The 21,745-nt window shown below is 36.6% G+C and overlaps 1 protein-coding gene across 9 annotated transcripts in view; it reads right to left on the reverse strand.

Moving 5' to 3' along the window:
• Positions 1-581: 581 nt before the first annotated feature.
• The window catches only part of LOC132117319 (pro-neuregulin-2, membrane-bound isoform-like), a 93,227-nt gene continuing 72,063 nt past the window's right edge, over positions 582-21,745 (reverse strand). For 3 of the 9 annotated variants that reach the window (XM_059526534.1, XM_059526543.1, XM_059526538.1), the window contains 7 exons: positions 14,234-14,292; positions 9,962-9,985; positions 5,841-5,943; positions 5,199-5,334; positions 4,980-5,107; positions 3,414-3,638; positions 582-1,723 (listed from right to left, as the gene is read on the reverse strand). In XM_059526534.1, the coding sequence (XP_059382517.1) occupies positions 1,072-1,723; positions 3,414-3,638; positions 4,980-5,107; positions 5,199-5,334; positions 5,841-5,943; positions 9,962-9,985; positions 14,234-14,292 (1,327 nt within the window). In that variant the 3' untranslated portion in view covers positions 582-1,071. Of the gene's footprint in view, positions 1,724-3,413; positions 3,639-4,979; positions 5,108-5,198; positions 5,335-5,840; positions 5,944-9,961; positions 9,986-14,233; positions 14,293-14,617; positions 14,695-21,745 lie in introns of all 9 variants that reach the window. The other 6 variants (XM_059526536.1, XM_059526539.1, XM_059526535.1 and 3 more) reach the window with 6 other exon arrangements.

A 21,745-nucleotide genomic window follows, 5' to 3' on the forward strand; every position in this document is an offset into this window, starting at 1 on the left:
AGTCCTGCGCTAGAGGAAGATGTGCAGTGGAGTGAGGTCCTGAGACGCTGACAGCCCGGCTCACGGCCCCCTCACATTGGACCTACAATCCCCCTTTGGAAAGTGAAGGCTTCTGTGTGACAAACCTCAAGGTGCGGTCACATTAGCGAAAATTGATGGGGAAAAACTCACTGTTCACACAGGAGTCACTTTCAAACCAAACAGTTTTCTTTTGGTCAATGCAGCTAACAAACCTCACATGAAATTCACTTTGAAATGACTGGATTTCGCCCACGAAAATTCGCCGAACAATGGTAAATGTGACCGCACCTTTACCCTGTAGGGATGCAAAGCAAGTCAAGGCGGTGCATCTGTAAGACAACATCAAGTGCCCACATGCACAAGTCTACACAACAGCAGCATATTTCTCAGAGCCACAGTCATTTCGAGGCCTCTCGCATTTGGTCGTTCACATTCACACACAATCACACTCGCACTTTTTTTCCCCCAAACTCCCGATTGAATTTTTCATCGATTTCCTGTTGGCAAAGCAACATGATCATAAAACATCTCCGTGGATCAAATTCATGTAAACATACACCTTATGTTAGAGTGGTTTATATTGCATGACGGTGGGAAGGGGGGATGTCACAGTTCAAATGGGGGTCAGCTCCCAAAAGAACACAACCTGGAAAGGAAAGTAAAGAAAAAAAGGCCAAAAAGAGACAACAAAAGAGTAAACGAGTATAAAAAATGAGGCGTCCGTATAAGAAAGGCTACAAAAAACTCCACTGGCCCTCTGGCCCTCAGCATACAGCAAAAGGCACCACAATATTACTCTATTTTTTTTTTTTTTTTTTTTTAGTTGTGAAAAAATTGGCACATCTTTTTTTATGCTGTAAATCAAAATGTACATATAAATAGAGTTTTCCCTATAAAAAAGTCTTTGCTGTTAACTAGTAGACAACTTTTGCTAAAATGAAAATAAATATTTCATTTGTTTATAATATCTGTCAGTTATATAAAATAAAAATATTTCTTATAGGTGCATGTCTATAGTAGATCGGTTTTTGTGGATAGGTGGTGGTCTCTCTAGTGGGGTGCATTGTCCAGTTTGGAGCGCGAGTGCGTCAGTCTGGTCTGTGTGTTGGGGCGTGGCCCGTGCCGCCCCCTCTGGGTGTGAGAAGTCTGCGTGTTGGGCACAGGCCTGTAGAGGGTGACGGGCTCGCCGGTGTTCATGTTCTGCATACTGAGGAAGGGCGTGCTCTCACCTTCCCCCTCCTCCGAGTCACTGTCTGACAGGCAGCTGCGTGAACCTAAGTCCCGGGAGGGCTGGTAGCCGCGTGGCGCCACATGGCCGTTGAGTCTGGACCTGTGCCAGTGCCGACTGCTTCTCTTTGGTTGCTCCATCGAGGAGCGGTACTCCTGGGTGCTCTCGTACTCTTCTTCCTGAGCCAGCCGGTAGGGGCTGGATGGAAGGCTGCCGGTGCTGTCTCGCAGGTAGCTGCCGCGCTGCTGCTGCCGGTAGGGCTCGTGGACCCGGGCCTCATGCAGGGGCACCTGGTAGCGCCGCAGCAGAGGCTGGTCCTCCTCCGGAGGGTAGGGGGCGTGGACGGCAGGCGGCAGAGACATGGCGTGGCTGGCATTGGGAGACGTGATCTGGAAGGTAGGCACCTGTGGGGGCATTGAGTAATGGAAGTCCACGGGAGACAGACGAGCCGGAGTGGTCAGCGCCGACACGTACCTGTGCAGAGAGAAGGACAGGGAGAGAGAGACAGCATAGAGAGGAAGAAAAGCGAGCAAGAGCGGGAGAGAAGAAAGTTATGTAGAACAGATACACACGTCAGTCAAACGTCTCAAGTACACATACTTTAAAAGCGAAGGGACCCACCACCGGATTCAGGGGTTCTCAAACTTTTCGGGTCACCCACATAACAGAATGAAACCATTCACTTTAGAATCTCAGAAGTGGCAAATCATGGAGATCACTGTACATCCAGGTTGGATTGAACATTGTTTTTGTTTTTTGTTTTTTTGAAATGTAATTAATAATTATAACACTCTACCATTTAACAGTTTGGGGTCTGTATAATTTTTTAAAGAAAGTCTCTCATGCTCACCAAGTCAGCATTTATTTGATCAAAAGTACTGTATCAGTTTGCGCCCACCTTGCTATGGCACTAGAAAAAGGATAGTATGTGCACTAAGACATGGCGGCAGAAAGCTCAATAGCAAACGACAGCAGACGTACACATTACAGGAACAAATGAGGCCACGTCAAACCTCCCAGTCTTGGCTTAGCTTCGTTACTGCAGCATGCTACCAGATGGATGACAACACTTGCCTTATGAGTTCCCTTTCATTAGCGTTAATCATGCTGCACTTAATCATGTATGAGGGTAATGTTCCTTTGACAGAAAAAAAATCCCGCTCTATGTGTGCTTGTTCCTTTGGCCTGTGCTGTGTGAGTTAAAATGAGCGTGCCCTGAGAGAGGAGGCCACAGACAAACTGGAGCAGATAAATTAACACCGGCTGCTCTGTCACAGATTTGCAAAGCCTGAGGGCAGATAGCCGTATGCACAACAGCTCAGCCAGCTGCAGAGCAGGAGAGAAGGTAGAGACAGGGCAGAACACCAGAGACCTGTTTCACCCCTGAGATAACGTGTTGTTCTGCTCTTGTTGACTTAATGAACCCCTCACGGTATAAATTCTCCTGTTTTGGCCCCTGCATGGTGGCGTGGGCGTTTCGCAGGCGAGAGATAACTGTAAATACAGCTGGCCATGGGCTAGAATCTCTCTGCCTTGATACAAATACTGTGTATCTGGAGCAGCGAAGCTTTGCTTGACCCCGACTCCCTCTCTGACAGCTGGGCCAGAGCATCTGCACCATTTGCGCAATGAGTTTTATGGTTATATTCTTCACAGAATGCAGTGTGCAATTTATACAACGACTTTTGAGGGGTCAGCTTTCTTATTTCTTATGCTGACATAGTACATGTAACTATATATATATTGCTATATATGTGTTGCATGGGCTGTTAAATTGTCTTTGGGGTTAAGGTTTTAATTAAAATTTAAAATTAAATTTATGCATTTAGCAGAAGCTTTTATCCAAAACGACTTACAGTGCATTCAGGCTATCAATTTTTACCTATCATGTGTTCCCGGGAAATCGAACGACCAACCTTGCGCTTGATAACGCAATGCTCTACCAGTTGAGCTACAGGAACACTATTAATTAGAGGGGTTGGAGCACCCTCAACCCTCCCTGTAATGGTACGTGCTGTGAATATTTGCTATTGAATCTTTCATGCCACCCATGCCAGTCCCCAGGGGTAAAAGAGACTGTGCAGTGAAGCAGAGAGGAGTCTTGCTGCACACACTAAAATAGTTCTCAGTGCCGTGGCTGCAGAGAGGGGGCGCTCCTGCGCACCTGTCGCTATGCGGAGAATCCCCAAGCGAGTCGAAAGAGTCGCTGTACTGCAGGGCCGGCCGGTGGGGCTCAGTAAAGCCACAGTGTGCGGCACGCCTGGCCCGCGCCTCCATGCACGCAGGACTGTTGCATTTACTGGTCCCCACTGAGGACGACATCATGCCTGAAGGACAGTCGGAGAGGACGCTGTCTGTTCGCTCCAGACTCCACGTTCTCCCTTCATGTCTGAGAAAGACAGAAAGAAAGAAAGAGAATGAAAGAAAAGGGAAGGAAAGAAAGAAAGCAGGATGGAAAAAGTGCCCAAGATGCTTAACCCAGTGGTTCTCAAAGTGTAGGGGGACGGGAGGCTTCCCAGGTTCTTAGATTTCTTTCATTTCCTTTGGCTTCAAACAAGAGTGTGATTTCACAAGAATATAGAGCATATGGAGTCATATGGACTACTTTTATGTGATTTTTGAAACTGGACAGTTGATCGCAATCCTCTCGTGTCTCATCCATCTCAGTTTGTGTTCCACAGATAATTGTATCACAATGAGGCCAGTGTTATTTTAGTACTATTTATACATTTTATAAATGCATTTAAATTTTTGCATTTGTTTTGTACTTAAAAACATAATGGACCTGGGCCGACCAATGTAATTAAAAAGAATATATATATAAATATATATATGAAGTATTAGTACATTTTTATTTCATTTTTTGTTTTTTGAGAAAGCAGTTTTAGTACCTTTCTTTTAGAAACTGTAATTTCAGTCAATTGTCAAAGCAATATTTCTCATTTTAAATTGGTTTAAGGTTTTCTTCTAATATTTTATTTAATTTCAGCTTTATTTCAATTAACAAAAGTTATTTTTAAACTGTTTTAGTTCTTAGAAGCGATAAAAACGCTGCATAACAGTAAATAAATTATGGCAAAAGTTTGATTTCTGAGTTAACTATCCATTAGGTTATATTTTTTATATTTTATACACAAACTTAATTATAATTAAGGTCCACTAGCATGAAATGTTTTTTTTTTTTTAAACTTACAGGCTATTCATTATTCACAACATCTGTCAAAAACTTCCCCATTATTCAACAAGTACTACACATGCTAACAAATTTAGGCAACAATGTGGTTATTTGATTACAGTGGAAGTGTTAAGGGTGTACAAAGTTTGCTCCTGTTACAAAAGAGTCATGACAGAACAAACTGAGAACCACTGGTTTAACCCATATGTGTGTAAGAATCTGTTTGAGTGAAAAGCGTGAAGCCGGAGGCCTGCGAGGTGATCATGGTGTATAACCTCTGAGTTTCTCTGCACTCACTCACTCACTCATCACTCACTCACTCACTCACTCACTCACTCACTCACACCTGTGGCTTGATTCTGAAAGGAATGAATAATTGCTGCTGACTCGGATTCCAGCGGGACAGTGGAAAGGAAAGAATGCTGAATGAGATGAAAACAGACGTATGACTCTTGTAGGGGGCAGTTAGAGCATGACCCCTGGTTCTTGATGATTCTACACACACAAATCCTCTGCTCATTTGTGGTCAAACATGCCACGCTGTCAGGAATGTACCTGTGAGCGGAGGAATGAGCTCGGGTGGAGGAGTTGTGGGATCTGGAAGACTGCCGGCTGCCAGGAAAAGGTGCCTCTGCTCCATGTCTAATGACGCGCTCAGTCGCCGGTACATTTTTGGAGATATACTACAATTGGGAAACAAGAAAAAAGCCATTCAGTTACTGACAGAAGACATTACATCACAACAAATTCCATTTCTTAAGAAGAGGGACGTACATCTACCATGGGTATCTCCTCAGGACCAGGTCCTGGGTGATTGGGTCCGTTGGCCAGGTTCCGGTTGGGATGATCCACATAAATGTTCTGCCTCAGATGATTGTGCATCTTCTTCCTCTGTTTCCTGGGGGGGAGGCTACAGTGAGGCAGTGACACTCTCTCAGACAGCGGCCCAGAGTCACAATCACCACGTCACATTTTAAAAAGTCTTTCTACCGCGTTCTACCGTTAGTTACAGATAAAAAAAAGGTAACATTCAGTTTGGTTATTTACTGTATAATGACCAGTAGATATACAGTAAATACAAACTGTGTGGGGGAAACTTTCTATTTTATTTTAATATACTGTATACACAAATAGATAAAAAAATTTAAATAATATTTCACAATTACTTTATGAATGCAGCCTTGATAAACCCTCAAAAACTAAACAAAAACAACACAAAAAAAACATTATGAACCTGTGTGTACTTTTAAAAGTTAATTTATAATTAATATTCATAATATGTGATTTCAAGTTTGATAGGAATTAGGTCTACAATTGAAGCCAGTCAAAAAATAACCTGAGGCACAAATAAACATTACATTATAGTAATATGTTACCATTAGAAGTAATATCACTGCTGTTGTGCCTTATACTTACTTGGTTTTGCAGTAGGCCACCACACAGACTATGCCCACCACCAAAAGAGCCACACAGATGCCGGTGATTGTCAGGACTCTCTTCTGATAGAGCTCTTCTGCCTCTGCACATCACCACACAAACACACACACACACAACAATTATCAGCCTCATCTGCAACTAAAACTGCTTCTCAACTCTCGTAAACAGTTCCCACTGCTGCGCCGATCCTTCAGCATGACTCAGATCTGTTACGCTCTCATTGACTGCATGGATATGAGGATTAATCGTGAGATAGGAATGAAGTTCAGGGCTCTAACGGACCAGCTCAGCAGTGGAAAGCGCTTGCGTGAGGAACAACACACTTCACTATCGTGGACGTGAGGGTATCGGTCAGTCTGAACCATTTCCCGAAAGGCGCTGGTGATTTCTGTGAGTCTATGGATGCTTTCCTCCACCGGGGGGCGTCACAATTCAGCTCAATTTACAGGATCAAACAGCATATCAAGAGGACAATTTTAATGTGGATAAATGTTTGGGACAAATTGGTTTAAGAAGCAATTACATGGAGGCACAGAAACAGGGTGTTCGTTTGGCTTGGTCAGTTATATATTTTTTTTATGTAGGCCTATTCATAACCAACCAAATCATGGATGCACAGAAAAAGGAATATTCTGGGTGCAGTTGGTCAAATTGAGCTCATTTGTCAGCATTTGTGGTATATCGACTACCAAAAAAAATGAAATAAATAAATTAAATTAAATTAAGATAAATAAATACATAAAATCTTTAAATTATTTTTACAGAGAACAAAATAAATAAATAAATTTTAATCCTTCTTTAAAAAGACAAAAAAAAAAGGTTTAAGTTGAGGCTCTTACAATGGAAGTGAATGTGCCAATTTGCATAGTTATAAGACATTAACATTATTCTTGTTAATATTATTTTAAGTGAAAAAAAAAACCTTACTAACCATTTATTTGTAAAGGTTTTTTTTTTAACTTTAAAAGCTTAAAATGACTAACAATATTAACACGGTTAATAGATTCAATAGTTTATAGTTTAAAGAATTCATTTTAAACTTCTATAAGTATATATCTGCTTTCAAATCCTTCAAAATGTTCCCATATTTACAGTAGTTGTAAGTGCCTCACTGCGTTTTTAATGAAAACAAGGGATGAGTCCATTTTTGTGGTAGCATAACATTTTTATTTTTTTGTCCTATCAACATTATGCCACTCGTGCTGTAGATTGAGTATAACCTGTTTAAACCCAGAATATTCCTTTAACACAAATTGAATACTGGGTACAATTCAAAAGGAACGTTTTTTTAATTTATTTATTTTTTATATTAAACCACAGACTACATCCAGCCTTCTGATTTTTCCTTGGAAATGAGCCTTGGTTTGGTCTCAAAGACCTTCTAAAAGGAAGAGAATGTGAGTCCGAGAGGGATAGGGGCTACTTAGGGGAGAAATATTTTATAATCAATAATGAAATTATCCAGCTGTCATTTGCTCGGTAGTACAGAGCGAGGAGGAGAACATTATTTCTGAAGGGCCTCATCTGTGCTGGTAGGAACGGAGCTGAGTATGTGCTTTAAGCACACAACGTGACTTCATAGAGAGCCTAGTTTACACATGCCGTAAAATGGATCATTTTCAAGGGAAAACAGAGGCTGTTTTTGTAAGCAAAGAACAGACGATTGGGAGAGGTCATATAAACAACCTAATTATTAGACCGATGCAGTTTGGCATGCCAGGGCACTAGGATTCAGTTTGTTCAAGCCCAGTAAAATTAAGAACAGAAAACAAAAACTCCGTTCAATTTGAACCATTATCAAATACAGCTGCAGAAATCGCATCGGTGAAGCAGAACAATGGAAAGTAGCGTGCAAGGATAGATTTGAAAAATAAGTCAGCAAAGACAACAGGAAAGCGAGCAGATGGAACAGAGAGAAAAACTTGAGACAATGAAAGTAAAGGAACTATTTTGTGGAAAGAGGAAAGAAAAGGGAACTTTTATCTGAAGCACTCATCCACACTGCATTGAAAGCAAAGCACCATGACTGTACTGTACAATAAAAGACCATCTGGAGAAGTTACAGCTGGTCATGATCAGATTTTATGTAAACGCTTTGTAAATACAGCTGTACAATCCCTGATGCCAAAAATTAATTTTTATGTTGTTGTTTTCTAGTAAAAATATCAACAAATCTCGAGGAAGAAAACTATGTACAGTATTATGAATTGTTTCCGGTTTTTTTTTTTTTTTAGTTAACTACTGTATTTACCTTTATCTAAAATGACAAGAGTGTACAGTTTAGTTTATTTTTTCCAACCACATTTAAAAAAATTTTTGGTATTAAATAAAGTTAAGTTCTATTACATTCTTTTAAAAATGTCCAATTACAATAAAGGGGCTAAATCCTAAAAGTGCATGTGTAAGGGAAAATGAACACGTTTTATCAACGTGATCTAAGGCTTTCCAGGTAAAACATAATTAGATCGAATGTTTGTACAACTCCAGTGCACATAAATTCACTTGAAGCCACACACTTGTTATGTTTACCATTCAGTAAACACCAGGTCGGTGTGTAAAACCGACGGAGGTTTATACAAATCACCCCCGTATAATGCTAACTCCTTAAGCGACAAGCTGCATACACTTGAAGAAATCTGTGTACATCTTCATGTTGATGACAAAATACTGACTCATTTGCCGACTCTTTATGTCGTTCCAACCAATTCAACAAAATATATGGTTGTCAAAAGTCCTACGTAAAACTTGAACTAACTACGCAAGTTGCTAAACGCTCACATTAAAACGGTTTCTAGCAACATTTTTAGGGCTGCATGAAAATTTATGGCTAATTATAATAGGTAAAACACAGTGAGCCGACTGAAATTTTGTTAACACTGCACACAAATCCAATTCAGTTGTCAAAACAGATCTTTTGGACATTTTGAGTATATTATGTGAATATATGATGTATATACAGACTATTCTATGGATTTTTGGGTAAAAGACTGCTTGTGGGATTGTAAAATGACTACAAAAGGAAGATTTTTTTAGTGCAGTCAAACGATTAATTGCAATTAATCGCATCCAAAATACAAGTTTAGTTGGCATAATATGTGTGTATAGAGTGTATATTTATTGTGTATATATAAGTACAAACACACACACACACACACACACACACACACATATATACACACATATATATATATATACATATATATATATATATAAAATGGCATATTAAATATATAATATAAAATATAAGAATATGAATATATAAATCTATAGAAGTAAATATTTTCAAAATATATACTGTATTTGTGTGTATTTATTTATATATAATAAATATACACAGTTCACATAAATATATAATGTAAACAAAAGCTTTTATTTTGGATGTGATTAATCTCGATTAATCGTTTGCCAGAACAAATTTTTTTATACAGCATTTTTAAAGGGGCAATATAATATGACATTCTTTTTGTTAGAATTAATTAATTGATTTAAAAAATATATATATAATGCAATACTTATAATAAATAATTTTCTATATTAAGCATCCTTTTCATTTCTGAATTAAAACTAATTTTAATATTACCTTTATTAAAGTTGGAAAAATCCATGTCAATTTTAAATATATTTTGAATTTTTTAAATCTCAAGTGAGTATTGCGCAGTTTGTGTGATGTTACATATGAGAGTCATGTTACTGAATGACAGATCAAAATAAAACTCAAATAAAACATTTGAAATCTGATATGATCATTCAGACTAATACACGTTCCAAAAAAACAGATTTTAATCAGACATTTAGACAACATATGGGTGCATAAACATCGGATTTCAAGTTGTTGTTTTTTGCCCGAAACGGATTTGAGTCGGAACCGATTCTTTCTGCCTGTCTGAACAAAGCCTTAAAACCCCATTGTGACGGGACGAGGGCTGCAGATAATGATTCCCATGCTGACTCTTGGAAAGAGAGGCTACTATACAGAGCAACAGCTGATTGACAGATTTATTTGTTAATCAATTTGTTCATTTTCCATCAGAGAGTTGTGTGAAATGGAAAGAGAGCTACACAGTTCAATCTGGAAATCAGAATGAAGGATCGGTCCATACCCATAAATTCAATCCCAAGAGACTCTGCCAGTGCAAAAAGTTGATAATGAAGAACAAAACAAAAACAGAGAGACAGGAAAAACAAGATTTAAGAGAGATATATCCCACCATACACAGGAACACATATGGGCCTTATGAAAGTAACATTGTGGACACATCATGCAGATACTAAAGAGAATAAGATGTTAGATCATGCAGGTTAGAGCACGACTGAAATATGACTAAACCGGGATTAATGGGTAAGAGATGAGTATAATTGCACATAATAAGAATTATAATTATAATTACAATCATCAATCTAGCATCTATAGCACCAGACTAGCAGTTTATTTTGGTATTTATTGCATGGATTAGGATCTGAGATTTTAAAACGAGCAGCTAGGTTAGTAGATTCGATTCACTGTCACTGTTAGACACTTTAATTAATGTTATTCTGCGGCAGTTATTTCAACTCTTTCATTAATATAATTATTGTTATACTACAAACAAAACGGCAAGAATGCAGGTGAATTGATTATACATTCCAGTAGTCATTAAATTACACAATTAAAATATCTCTGATGTGTCTTACCTGTGGGGCACACAGACAGCTGATATTATTCATAAAACATTTTGGTGCATTTTTATGTTAATTGTTAATGACAAGATGCTATTTATACTCTATATTAGTAAAACATGCTCTATGCAACAAATATTATGATTAGACAAAATAATTCAGGTATTATTATACTCAAATTTGCGTGTATCTTCAGTCTGGTTTGAGTGTGCTTTCAGATAAAACACAAGACTGGATAGAGAACGCAGTCGTATCGGCTTTAAATGCGGAGCTGTGAGTGTTATAACTGGTGGTATACTGTAGCTGATAATGCTATCAAAGTATATTCTTACACAAAGGGCCCAGGCATCAGGATATTTAGATTATTTGAATTAATGAATGAGCGACAAGCAGTTTTCTGGGCAGCTCACGTGCCTCATATTAGCTGCAGGAAATGATCACCGTTTTATTATTGCTGCTCTTTTTTTATTTCTTATTTTTTTGTTGCACAAAACAGAACCATACTGCCAGACCAAACTGTATGCTAAGTGTCTATCATTTTGACGATAGTGGTCCTGACAGAACATTTGTTAACTACATTAGTTAACGAGATATAAATGAATGAAACTTCTACAGCATTTATTAATCTTAAGTAATGTTATTATCTATGATCTAAATATTTTTAAGATCAAAAGTCGTCTCTGGTAATGTGCACTGTGAACTAACATGAACGTGAACATTATAAACATCAACAATGGTTAATAAATGCATCCAAAATATTGTTAGTTGATGTTAGTTAATGCTTTTAACTAATGTTTGAAAATGAAACCTTATTGTAAAATGTTACCAGAAAATACAAATATAATGGTTCCTTTGCCAGGAATTGTCTTGTATATTTACATTTAGTCATTTAGCAGACGCTTTTATCCAAAGCGACTTACAAATGAGGACTATAGAAGCAATCAAAACTAACAAAAGAGCAACAATATAATAAGTGCAAATGATAAAGTCAATAAATTATGTATAAAAAATAAATACATTTATTTAATAATAAATAAATGTAATTAATAAAATGTATATAAAGGAAGCTATATACATTCATGTATAAAGAATGATTCATACTGTGATTATATTTATTTATATATTTATATATATATATATATAAATTATTTATATATTTTTTTTAGCTCAGCTGCCCATGTCCACATTCATGCTAGTATGGTAAAAAGGAGCTTAGACATTCTTCAAAATTACTCCTTTTCTCATTTCCATTTTTAAAAAAAAAAAAACATTAACAGTATAAATTGTTCTTTATACATGAAATGGCCTGCAGTCTAAAAGCCCCTGGGCTGTTGCATTGCTCCAGCCGAAGGTCAGCTAGTGTTTTAGCTCTTTACTATGACTCTAATTGGTCAAGTGATTACAATTCTCTCAACAGCGCGTTGAACAGAAAGTGACAGAAAATCACTTTCTCACGGAGACGACAGCTCTGAGAACACATCTGTCCTCATGCACAACCTGCACACAGGGATTTACAGCCAGGTTTTGTATAACATCTTGTCAGATGTTCTTCTCTGCATTGTAATATTCCTACCATGCAATAAGATGGGGAATGCCTTCATTTCTCTCTTTCACCCGTGGCGCCAAAGCAATTTTTTTCACTCAAGCTGCTTGTATCTACACGCACCTATTGTTCTGCATTTATACTATTTACATTTCCTCAGGTCTAAAAGCCTCAGTACCTGCACTGTTTCAACATCTTATGTTGACAGACACTCATTTCCAGACCTCCCAAAATGAACAACGCTACAAAATACGGAAAGGAAGCCTGGCTGTTGACAGTGGAAAAGCTAACAAGCCACACATGCAAAGACTTGATCTGCTGTCCTGATATAGGTAACAACTCAGGTTGATAAATCATGACATGACATAACATGACACAGGTTATAGCACAAGTGTCATATTATAGTTTTTCTTGTTTTGCACCACTTTGAGAGTTTGTAATAACACCTCATAAAATGATTCCATTTTATATGGCGAGGAAATCTTTTAACTGTATATGCTTTCCGTCCACGGATAGTTTTGTTAACATCAATTTTTCGTGTTCTACCTCCTGTCTTTTTATTATCTAATAAATATATGCAGAGATTAAGCTCATAGTAAAATGTAAACAGTGGCAGCATAGCAACGCTGTCGAGAGCACAAAGGCCTGATTATACACACTATGTGGACACAAGCGGGAGCCAATAGCTCACAGGCATGAGCTGTCAGGTGTAGTGATCCCTGTGCCCCCCTCTAATCTAGGTGTTATTCTGCGGTTGATGGACATGTGCGGCGAAGACGCCGATCTGTAGCCTTATACGGTTAAAATGTGTCACCTCGGGGAAGTGGAGCTGTTTCATTTCACAGCATAATTAAGGGGCGGATTTTTGAACTGTGGATTGGGCGAGAAAAACAATGGCTTGTTTTACGCCGCACGCACTTGTGAAACTACAGAACGGTGTATTGTATGCAAATTACTACAACTGATATAAGAAACCAGGCGAAAAATGACAGCTTCTTTACAAAAATGTATTTTCATGCTTTTTGTTTTTTTACTTTGCTGGGAGGTAATGTGCAGAAAACTGAGGTTGTTATAATCATATCAAATAAAATAGGCTGTAAAAATGACGAAATCGCAGAACTCCGTCATTTCAAATACATGTGCATTAAGATTCGGTAGAAAAATTATTTACATATAGAGTTTGGTAGAAAAATTATTTACATATATTTATGCATTCAGAAAATCTTGTTATGCAAAGTGACTTTTGCATTTAAGGAACACGGTTTTATAGTTCATATGTTCCCTGAAAATCGAACCCAGGACCTTGGTGTTGCAATCGCTATGCTCCACTGTTTGAATCACAGGAACTATCACTGATATTAAAACTATTTTCAAGTTTTGGCTGATAACTGGTAAATGGTTGACATTAAAATTATATAATACACTAAATTCTTATAAAACACAAAACAGTTTTATCTTTAAATTAGCTAAAGATAACCAGTGTTTTTAAATATTAATTTAGAGATTTTTTTGTTTACATGTATAATTATTAATTTAAATATCAAAAAAATGAAAAAAAGATACATATATGAGTATGCACAATTAAATACCCATTATAGATCCAGTATTAGCAGATACTCATAAAAACAATAACTAATATGGCATTGATCATCCTTAATAGGACATTTTATGGGGATTATATTTTATTAATTAAATATTAATTTCCATTTTGTGATCACTATGGCACATTTTTGAAATTTAAATAATTCTTAGCTGACCATCCGTAATAATAATGTATGTAACATTATTTGACAATCTAAAGCATGTGTTTATTGTTAGTAAATTGACATTAACTATATTTCTGTTAAAGTATGATGCAGCATTTAATTAGGGTTGTATTATTGCCATTATGATTATAACTAAGCTAGGGTTTAATTTATTAAAGAACATGCATTCATACTTAAAAACATGCATCACTTATCATGTTACGAGATCATGTCGAATCAGTTAACCAATGATGCAACGGGTGAATGGCACAAAGGACCAAATAAAACGGATTAGTTGTTAAAAAAAAAAACACAGATTTTGTTAGAACAACAAGTATGTTATTATCAATTCCAGAACCACATTCCACATTTTCAGTTTCAGCATGCAAACAAAACAGACCGACAGACAGAAGAAGAAATGGACATACGGTAGAAACTGGCCATAACGTAGGTTTGACAGCGATCACCAGTAAAGTCATTTGGACACCTGATAGAAGGAGACAAAACCATAGAACGAAAGAGAGAGAGAGGGAGAGAGTGTCGAGCAGAGAGAAGAGATGCAAGAGAAAGAAGAGAGGGTGAAAGCAAAAGAGAGAGAGAGGGGGAAAAGAAAGCAGAGAGAACATTAGGACAACAGCACAATTATGTACAGCAGAAGCAGAGGATCCCACTGGAGGCACCACTGTGTCTATTTCAGGACAGACTTAAGCCAGCAAGCCTTGGGAGGTGGAAGGAGGTAAGGGAGAGACCACAGTGGTAACCCAGTGACAGCTGGTCCTCTGTTTGCGGCTGTGCAACTCAAGTCAACATACTTTTATTAGGTTTGGGCATGTATAACTTCAGGGGCTCTGTCTGCAAGCACCGCTGGCCGAAGTATCCATCCGGACATCTGGGGGAAGGAGAGGTGGAACAGATGACACACAGATATTCACCAAACACATCATACACAGAGGATTTTATACACAGCGAGGTCAGAAACACAACCACACAATCACTCCAATCGCAACCTGGTATTCTTCAGCCAATGTTTGTTCAATAAGAGCATAAAAAATGACCATTTTCTGAAACAGTTTTGTTTTCTAAATATCGATCAAGATTTTTTTATTTGTTTTTGTCAAACTGTTTTTGTCAGTTTGAGGTTTCATTTTTGAGGGTTTATTTCTTTCTTTTCTTTTTTTTTTTAAAGGGGTCTCAACAAGACTGCATTTATTTGATCAAAAATTCAATAGAAACAGTAATATTGTGTAATATTATTACAATAAAAAAAGTATGTATTCCTGAGGAAATGCTGAATTTTCAAGATTTTTCAGTGTCACATGATCCTTCAGAAATCATTCTAATATGGTGATTTGGTGACACTTTTAGAATTATTATCAAAGCTGAAAGCAGTTCCTTGATCATTTTTGATGAACAAAGTAAAAACAAAAAGGCATTTATTTAAAAAACTTTTTTTTGTGTAAACAATGTACCAAAAAAATCTTTATGGTTTCTTTAATCAAAGCAATGTGTCCTAAATTGCACAATAACAGTAGTAATTTCTTTAAAAATAAATAAATCAAACTGACCCCAAACTTTTGAATGGTAGTGTATATCTACTTTTTTTCCACATTGGGATTCTAATAAACTGTTATGCTTAAAGCAAGGGGGGAAAATATATTTGCCAAGATATTCTCTGAAAACAAGCGTTTTCTTGTTTTAAGCAATAATAATGATAAAACACTTAAAAATAAAAACTGGGTTAATAGTCAACAGTCAAGTACAAACAATAGCCAAGTAATAACAAACTTATCTTATACAGTTATAATCTTTAGGAGAATGAATGAATTTAATTTCTTTATAAAATAATTACACAATTAAAACAAATTTTGGCTTCTCAAGTAAATTGATCTTGTTGTCATAGTGTTATTAACTGGAAAAACTGGAAAAACAAGAGATCAAACTGATTGAACATCATTCTATACAATATGCAGGCTGGCGTGAAGCAACCACATTTTCTGCAAACTCAAACAGCTGAAGCTGTATCTAAGCCTATAAGCAGCACATCTCTAATACGGTCGCCTGATTATGACATGGCTCTCATTCATGGATTTGATTGGCCAATTATGCTCATTCATGTCATTCCAGTAAACAAATTACGGCTCATCAGTGCGTAATGAGCGTTATGGGGCTAATGTTCTCACAGCGTTAATTCCTCTAACACGGTAACTGCTCTAGTCAGCTATCACTGATGAATGGCCACCTTCAATTTCCAGGACAAACACAAAGCGAGAGCAAGCGAGCGTTATCTTCTGTCACCAGCTCTGCAGAACGTCGTATCCCTGCGCTTCCCAAGTTGGACCACCAGAAGCACCAGTGAACCGTGGCTCACGTTTATTTAGTTCTCCAGTAAAAAGACCATTATAAATAAGAGGCAAAATTGTGTAATATATATAAAGCTTTGTTTTTAGAACACATGTCTAGCTTCATTCTTGCTTTAAGCCTAAATCTAACAACATTTAGTGAGATTTATGTTTAAAGCAGTACATACGTACAGGGCCCCTGTAAAAGTCCAAAAAGCTCTTCTGCTTGGCTTTTGAAGTAGGATGGAGGCATTATGCATGACACAATACATGCAGCACACACACGAAGCGTCGGTGAGTTTATAGAGTGTAAAACGAGCCAAGGTTCAGGCCGTAACCTCTTCACTGCGCTGCTACAGAGCCGTGTCACCACCTGGCACGCGGTTAAACACGCCAATGTTAACTACAGAAACCCTGGGAATAACAGGGAGATGATGAGAGACCGCAAGCTGTTGTAGTCTTTAGGGGAAGGCAAGCTGGGGTGCACTGAAGCGCAGATGTACTTTAAGTAACATGTACGCCACTGAGGGGGTCAGAGGTCATGGAAACAATGTACTCCTGCTGGAGAGCGCCAGAGGGACGGTGCGACGTGTGCACACACGTGTGTCTCTCAGGAGAGGACCTCTGGGGTTTCAACTCCTCAAATTCATTCATTCCTTTCTCTAAATGCAGAACAGATCTTGTTATGTCTGTCTGTGTTCATTGTTTGCCGAAAGCGTACGGTTTCAAACTTGTCCTTGTGTCTTTACCTTGAAGAAATGTGGTAACGTGATGACATTTTCAGGTTGGTCGAAGCATTAATGTACCAATCAAAATGCTGACTTTTTGATGATCTTCAAAACACCTTAAAAAATAAACTGTGATCTTTTTATTTCTTAACAAAAATTTTAAAATAAATGAAATAAATGTATCATTAAACTTCTTCACAAGAACTATTCCAAAACATCCCAGGATGAACTGCCTTTACAATTTATATGAATTATCATTATTGACATATTGGTATATTAATTTCAAACATTTAAAAACATTCCAGGATTAACTGGCTTTACCATTTATATGAATTAGTATTAATAATATATTATATTAATTTTCAAATATTTAAAAAAGCATCACAGGATGCATTGACTTAATTATTTTTTACTTATTATTAATATAATTATTTTCTTTAGTATCAATAATAAATAAATAGATCAAACTTTCTCACAAAACCTATTCATTTTTTTACATTTTAAAAGCATCCCAGCATTATTATTTAAATAAATTATTATTAAGTATATATTATTTTTGAAGATTTAAAAAGCATCACAGGATGCACTGACTTAATATATTTATATGTATTAATATTATTATTTATAAGGATTAGTAATGGCTCTATTATAATCAAAATGGTTATTATTATACACATTTTAGAACAACAATAATAAAACCATTACTAAAAGTAAGCACAGGTGTATCTCAAATTAGAATGTCATGGAGAAGTTCATTTATTTCAGTAATTCAACTCAAATTGTGAAACTCGTGTATTAAATAAATTCAGTGCTCACAGACTGAAGTAGTTTAAGTCTTTGGTTCTTTTAATTGTGATGATTTTGGCTCACATTTAACAAAAACCCACCAATTCACTCTCAACAAATTAGAATATGGTGACATGCCAATCAACTAATCAACTCAAAACACCTGCAAAGGTTTCCTGAGCCTTCAAAATGGTCTCTCAGTTTGGTTCACTAGGCTACACAATCATGGGAAAGACTGCTGATCTGACAGTTGTCCAGAAGACAATCATTGACACCCTTCACAAGGAGGGTAAGCCACAAACATTCATTGCCAAAGAAACTGGCTGTTCACAGAGTGCTGTATCTAAGCATGTTAACAGAAAGTTGAGTGGAAGAAAAATAAGTGTGGAAGAAAAAGATGCACAACCAACCGAGAGAACCGCAGCTTTATGAGGATTGTCAAGCAAAATTGATTCAAGAATTTGAGTGAACTTCACAAGGAATGGACTGAGGCTGGGGTCAAGGCATCAAGAGCCACCACACACAGACGTGTCAAGGAATTTGTCTACAGTTGTCGTATTCCTCTTGTTAAGCCACTCCTGAACCACAGACAACGTCAGAGGCGTCTTACCTGGACTAAGGAGAAGAAGAACTGGACTATTGCCCAGTGGTCCAAAGTCCTCTTTTCAGATGAGAGCAAGTTTTGTATTTCATTTGGAAACCAAGGTCCTAGAGTCTGATTTGGGGTGTAATGTCATCTTCTGGTGTTGGTCCATTGTGTTTTTTGTTTACCAAGAAATTTTGGAGCACTTCATGCTTCCTTCTGCTGACCAGCTTTTTGAAGATGCTGATTTCCTTTTCCAGCAGGATTTGGCACCTGCCCACACTCCCAAAAGCACCAGAAGTTGGTTAAATGACCATGGTGTTGGTGTGCTTGACTGACCAGCAAACTCACCAGACCTGAACCCCATTGAGAATCTATGGGTTATTGTCAAGAGGAAAATGAGAAACAAGAGACCAAAAAATGCAGATGAGCTGAAGGCCACTGTCAAAGAAACCTGGGCTTCCATAACGCCTCAGCAGTGCCACAAACTGATCACCTCCATGCCACGCAGAATTGAGGCAGTAATTAAAGCAGAAGGAGACCCTACCAAGTATTGAGTAGATGTACAGTAAATGAACATACTTTCCAGAAGGCTAACAATTAAAAAAAAAAAAATTGTACTAGTCTTATGAAGTATTCTAATTTGTTGAGATAGTGATTTGGTGGGTTTTTGTTCATTTTGAGCCAAAATCATCACATTTAAAAGAAACAAAGACTCAAACTACTTCAGTTTGTGTGCATTGTGTTTATTTAATATACAAGTTTTACAATTTGAGTTGAATTACTGAAATAAATAACTTTTCCATGACATTCTAATTTATTGAGATGCACCTGTATGTAAGTAAGCATCTTAACTTGTTGATCATCAACCTCAGGATGTCAAACTAAATATAATGGGTTTAATTTTCTGTTGATTTCATATAGAGGTTTTCCATTTTTAGCTCCCTGATTAACAACATTTTTAATCCAACTTGTAGTCTTCAACCGATAATGTCATAATTAATAATAAATAAAAAGTTTATAATAGAAATTTGACATCCAAACTTTTGACTGGTCTATTAATTATCTATTAATATTTACAGTCATAGACACCTGCTCCATTCTCCCAGTTGCTTTATTTCTTATGCATCTTTGCATTATTCTCTTTTCTTCATACGCTGTCTGTTTCCTCCAGTCTTTCCCCCTTCCCAACCCCTGAGTGCATCCTCAGCTCTGGACATGCATTTTTCATTCCCTCTCTCTCTCTCTCTCTCTCTCTCTCTCTTACTGGCAGCAGGAGCCGATAGACTCTGTTTAATGAAAATCTATAAAGGCGGTGAGCGAGAAACAGAAAGAGTGAATTTTTGCCAGAACTGGGCTGTAGAAGTAAACCTAAAGAAGATAAACATCATGATACTCCAAACAAGCCTAGACATCAGGAACACAGATACCAGTTCCAAGAATCCAGCTCCAGGTGGCCAAACTGTATATCGCACAACACTGAAACTGAACCATTACCACACTGGGAAGATTCAACATGGCAATGAGCCAGTGCAGAAACAACCAGAAAATACATGGCTTTGTAGCCAAGCATTTTTTTAAATATATTTTTTTATTACATTATACAAAATTAAGTTACACGAGAAGCAAAATTACAAAAATTAGTAGTGATGTTCAATGATTTATCGCGGTTCATATATATATATATATATATATATATATATATATATATATATATATATATATATATATATATATACATATATATATATATATATATATATATATAATATGCTAATATTTTATAATATAACAATTTGCGAATGGGTTAAGAAAAATACACTTCAATATATTATAACAATATATTATTTGAATAGACACATACTGTTACAATTTTGCTTCTCAAGTACATTAATCTTGTTTTAAGGAACATTTTCACTAGAGAAACTTTTTTAAAACAATGTTGCACACATTATATACAGTACATGTTCTGTCAAAAAATTTTCTATGAAACCAGTGGATACAATTGTTAAGAGAGAGACTGGGTAGAAAAAATCTCTAAGTCAACAACAGCCATTCACATTCACAATGCAATATACTGTGTGATATAGACCACTACAAACATACACAAAAAAACCCCTCTAAAAATAGCTCCTACAGTCTGCTGTTATAACATCTAATCCTGTTTAAAACACACATCAAACCAGCACCGCTGGCAAATCACACACGAATATTAACCCAGATCCTCAAAAGTCTTAAGTGCATTTGTACTATATTTACTGAACCTTCATGCTTTGTCATTCTGCTAATCTAATTTCTTTATTTAACTATTTAGTCAATCATTTAAAGCTTTACTGTAAGGCTGTAGTTCACTGTGTAAAGCTGCCATTAGCCATGTGAAGTCATGTGAAGTCATGTGCCCTCGATCGGGTCACTGTAACTCTGTAAAATGAGAGGCTGAAGAGTCCATTCTGACCCAGAAGGCTTTGCATCACTTCTATGCAGCTTGTAAATCTGTCCGAATCGATCAAAGAATGTAGAATTTATCTAGCACACACACATCACGCCTAAACGACATTCTCATGGAAATAATGCACTCTCTTGATCTTCATTGTGTTGCATAAAGGAGGATGCATCTGGTCTGAAGAAAAAGTAATGCTGTTATAAAAAAAAGAAAAAAAGAAAAGAAAAACACTTTAGAAGCAGCTGTTTTCATGCACTAATATTTGGAAAGCTTTCCACAAACAGAGTACACAAAAGTGCCTGAAGCTCTTAGAAATTGAAGTTTTCATTTTTTTCAACAAATGGTCAGTGAAAAGGAGGCACTTAGGTTGTTGATCATCAACCTCAGGAGGTCAAGCTAAATATTATATCGTCGGTTTTATATGAGGTTTGGCATTTTTGCAGCCCTGTGACATGTAAAATAAAGTTTTAAACCCAGATTTTCTAGGTTTTTATTTAGTAATAAATATAAAAAAAGTATAACATTTGATCAAATAAAAAAAAAACTATGCTAGAATTGGAAATGGTTGCGAATGGTTGCGAATTCAGAACAAAACTAGCTAGTTGTTGCTGTTTCTTCTGACAAAAAAATGGTAGGATTAAAGTTTGAGCTTTATGAATGCAGTCAACCATTCTTTTTTTTTTTTTTTTTTTTTACTAAAATGTAAAATATAACCAGGTGATTTATTTGTTATATTACTGTGCTGTAGAAAGAGACCAAAATATTTACAAAAATTTAAGAAATGTTATGTAATATTTTAGAGGATGTATTTTGAAACATTCCACAGATAAAGGTTTCTGTTCAATAAAATTGGTTAATAATTAAAACATCTTTTTCTACAATAAACTGAACATCAGTTCAACATAATATATTAAAATTAACACACTGTTGTATGATTTTAATTGCTGATTGAACAGTTGACCTCAGAGGCAGGACAGGCCAAAAAAAAAAATCTGTTTAAAGATATATGATTTGTTTAAATTTAGCTAATGCTCTTGGTTAATAAAGATAATATTTATTTG

Source organism: Carassius carassius, chromosome 36 (genome assembly GCF_963082965.1).
Source record: "Carassius carassius chromosome 36, fCarCar2.1, whole genome shotgun sequence".
Lineage (NCBI taxonomy): Eukaryota > Metazoa > Chordata > Actinopteri > Cypriniformes > Cyprinidae > Carassius > Carassius carassius.